The following is a 3,350-nucleotide window of genomic DNA, read 5'->3' as shown; positions in this document are numbered from 1 at the left end:
TTTTTGAGACAGGGTCTCACTCTGTCACCCAGGCTGGAGTGCAGTGGCACAATCTTGGCTCACTGCAGTCTTGAACTCCTGGGCTCAAGCAATTCTCCCACCTCAACCTCCTGAGTAGCTAGGAATACAGGCGTGCACCACCACACCTGGCTAATTTTAAAATTTTTGTAGAGACAGGGTCTTACTGTGTTGCCCAGGCTGGTCTCAAACTTCTGGGCTCAGCTGATCCTCTTCTACCTCCCAAAGTGAGATATCACAGTTATAGTTTTAGGTACTAGCAAATCAATGCAAAACTATTAAAAATATTGATCCAGGCTGGGCACAGTGGCTCACACCTGTAATCCCAGCACTTTAGGAGGCTGAGGCAGGTGATCACTTGAGCCCAGGAGTTTGATCAGCCAGGGCAATATAGCGAGAGCCCATCTCTTAAAAAAAAAAAGTTCATACATCTGCCACCTGAAATTGTCCTGGGTATCCACAGTGGTCCACACACACACTTTGGTAAACACTGCTATAGTGAATGCCTGCAGTGAGCAGACACCTGTCCTGGGGCTAGAGGGCTGAGGGAAGCTTGACCCAGAGCTCCAGCTCCTGGCCAGTGTGGTGAGACAGGTCCTACTCCCCAAAAGGCAGAGGAGCCAGCACTCCACAGGAAAGCAGTTGGGGTCAACATGGTTCCAACTAAGTGAGTGCCCAGGGCTGGCAGGGTCAGGGTGGAGCGGGATTTTCCTGCGATGGGGAGGATGCTGATCCAGGTTCAAAGTCAGAGAGACAAAAGAAGAAAGCAGGCGGACAACCCTGCACGGAAGACTCTTAGGTGCAGGGCCTCCAGGGACAAGGAATGGGAACAAAATAGACTGCAGAGGTCAAATGGGCGCAGAGAGAAATGAGAATTGATAAAAAGATTTAGATGAGTAGGGGGCCAAGCGTGGTGGCTCATGCCTATAATCCCAGCACTTTGGGAGGCCAAGGTGGGCGGATCACTTGAGGTCAGGAGTTCAGGACCAGCCTGGCCAACATGGTGAAACCCTATCTCTATAAAAATACAAAAATTAGCTGGGCGCAGTGGCGGGCATCTGTAGTCCCAACTACTTGAGAGGCTGAGGCAGGAGAATTGCTTGACCTGGGAGGTGGAGGTTGCAGTGAACGGAGATTGTACCACTGCACGCCAGCCTGGCCAACAGAGTGAGACTCCATCTCAAAAAAAAAAAAAAAAAGATTTAGATGAGTAGGCACCAGGGAGCAAATGTGAGAGCAGGAGGTGGGCAGAATGTGGTGACAAGGCTACGTCAGCTTGTTTGGGTGCCCATCACACACACCCCACCTTTTTGGGCAGAGATAGGGTCTGTGCCCAGGGTATGTGGGTGATGGGCATCTCCTCTTCCCAGGGGACAAACGCTTCGAGTGCGCCCAGTGTCAGAAGCGCTTCATGAGGAGTGACCACCTCACCAAGCATTACAAGACCCACCTGGTCACGAAGAACTTGTAAGGCCAACTGCGGCGGGAGGCCCTGAAGATGCAATCCCCCGCCTGTGTCCTCCCTGGGCCCCTGGTGGAAAGGAGCCCTGTGGCTGCCTTGGGCCTGCCCTCAGCCCCACTCCTGTTCTGCAACTGTCCCCGCAGGAAGGGGCTCTGCTCCCTGTCCTCCTTCTGAAGCCCCTTGGCTCCGCCTTGGCCCTTCCCCTCACCACGAGCTCCCAGCCTGCCCAGACTGTGGACACTGGCCGTGCCCAATGAGACGTTCTAAACCAGGACGCGTGGGAACCCTTATTTCCAAAGGAAAAACATGCATTTCACTCCGTCGAGGAGCAAAGTGAGCCCCCACCCCCCACCCCAATCCCCGCTCCCAACACTGCCGGAGTCGCATCGTGCCATGCCCACTCTCCTGCACCTCCCTGGCCCTGCCGGCCACTGTGGACGCCCTGGGGCTTGGCACCCACCTCTGGAGAGACTCGGGGCCACCTCCACTCCATGTGCCCAGCCCCGCCACAACCTCTCCTCCAGCACATTCCAGCTCTGTTTAAAAAGTAAAGACACCCACCGACTCCTCCTGATCCCCCTCTTTTTCTATGGAGAACGTTGCCTTATACTCTCTACTTCAGATGATGAACACTGTGTACTGTGTGTGCTTTAAAGAAGTTATATTTAATTGCTCCCTTCTTCCTTTCCTTGTTATTCACCTCCCCAATGCCTGCTTTCAGTTGAGGGTTGGGGGCAATGATGAGCATATGAATTTTTTTCTCACTCTAGCAATTCCCTTTTCTAAATGACACAGCATTTAAACTCAAATCTGGATTCAGATAACAGCACCTGCCCATCCTGCACCTCTTCCCTCTCCCTTCACCTCACCCCTGCCCGGCCCAAGCTCTACTTGTGTACAGTGTATATTGTATAATAGACAATTGTGTCTACTACATGTTTAAAAACATATTGCTTGTTATTTTTGAGGCTTTTAAATTAAACAAAAATCCAACTTTATTTTTAGTTGTAACTGCTTGAGGTATGTTTTATGAATTAAGTGACAGATTTGTTATCCTTTATTAACGTACTTTGTTGGTCAGCGCTGGGCTGACAAAAATTTTTTCTTGCTAATAAATTTAGTTGCCTGAGGCAAAATCTTCAACTTGGCAGTTCGGCTTCCTTTGTCTTTTCCCTTGGAGAGCTCGGAGAGGAGACTCCAGAGGAGGGAGCTGTGGTCTCTCAGAGCGATCCACACTGGGATCAAGGTAGGACCTTACCCTCCTGACCCTCAGCAAACCCAGGCCACATGCCCAAAAGGGGCCACAGCCACATGTACCTCACGACACTGGCACGAGCCCCCAGAGCACCTCCAAGGGCCAGGGCCCAGTGCAGGTGTTCCTGCCTTTTTCTTCTGTAAGCCAGTTTTGCCTGTACACAAATCAGATACAAAGAGCCAAGTCACAGCAGTGACCTCAGCCAGCAAGTTAACTCCTCCACCCACCTCCCCAACCCCTGGAGGAAGGCATTGGCCTCAGAGCCCATTAGCAAGAGGCTTAGAGAGGAGAGCCAATGGGGCCTTGGCTCAGTCCCCTCCAAAAGGCTACAGTCTGGCAAAAATGCATTTCCCCAAGGGCCAAGGTCCCTTCCCAAAGTGAAGGGCCAGGCAGGTTCCTGGGAGGGCCTGGCAGCTAGAGGGGCCTGGAGCCCAGCTCCACCCGAGAGAGGACTCTGGCCACAGATTCTGGTTCCTTCTATATCCCCTGCCCAGTAACCCAGAGAGGACGACAAGTTGATTGTGCCTTTTGGTTTTAGCAGATGCTGCAAATCTGAAATTTTGGTGGGGATCTGTTTTGCTTTGTTTTGCAGAGCTAATAGGAACTCAGGGGTTG

At 51.9% G+C, this 3,350-nt stretch overlaps 1 protein-coding gene and 1 long non-coding RNA gene across 4 annotated transcripts in view; one reads left to right on the top strand and one right to left on the bottom strand.

The window, feature by feature from the left end:
- Positions 1-2,623, top strand: part of SP2 (Sp2 transcription factor) — a 40,265-nt gene extending 37,642 nt beyond the window's left edge. For both annotated transcript variants that reach the window (XM_011999362.1, XM_011999363.1), the window contains exon 7: positions 1,389-2,623. In XM_011999362.1, coding sequence (XP_011854752.1) covers positions 1,389-1,489 — 101 coding nt within the window. In that variant the 3' untranslated portion in view covers positions 1,490-2,623. The remainder of the gene's footprint in view (positions 1-1,388) is intronic.
- LOC105553322 overlaps positions 1-3,350 on the bottom strand; it is a 57,741-nt gene that overhangs the window by 35,422 nt on the left and 18,969 nt on the right. The window lies entirely within an intron of this gene.

This window comes from Mandrillus leucophaeus, unplaced genomic scaffold (genome assembly GCF_000951045.1).
Source record: "Mandrillus leucophaeus isolate KB7577 unplaced genomic scaffold, Mleu.le_1.0 Scaffold59, whole genome shotgun sequence".
Taxonomy (NCBI): domain Eukaryota; kingdom Metazoa; phylum Chordata; class Mammalia; order Primates; family Cercopithecidae; genus Mandrillus; species Mandrillus leucophaeus.
The sequence above is the reverse complement of the archived record's forward strand: the minus strand, read 5'-3'. Positions and strand labels throughout refer to the sequence as shown.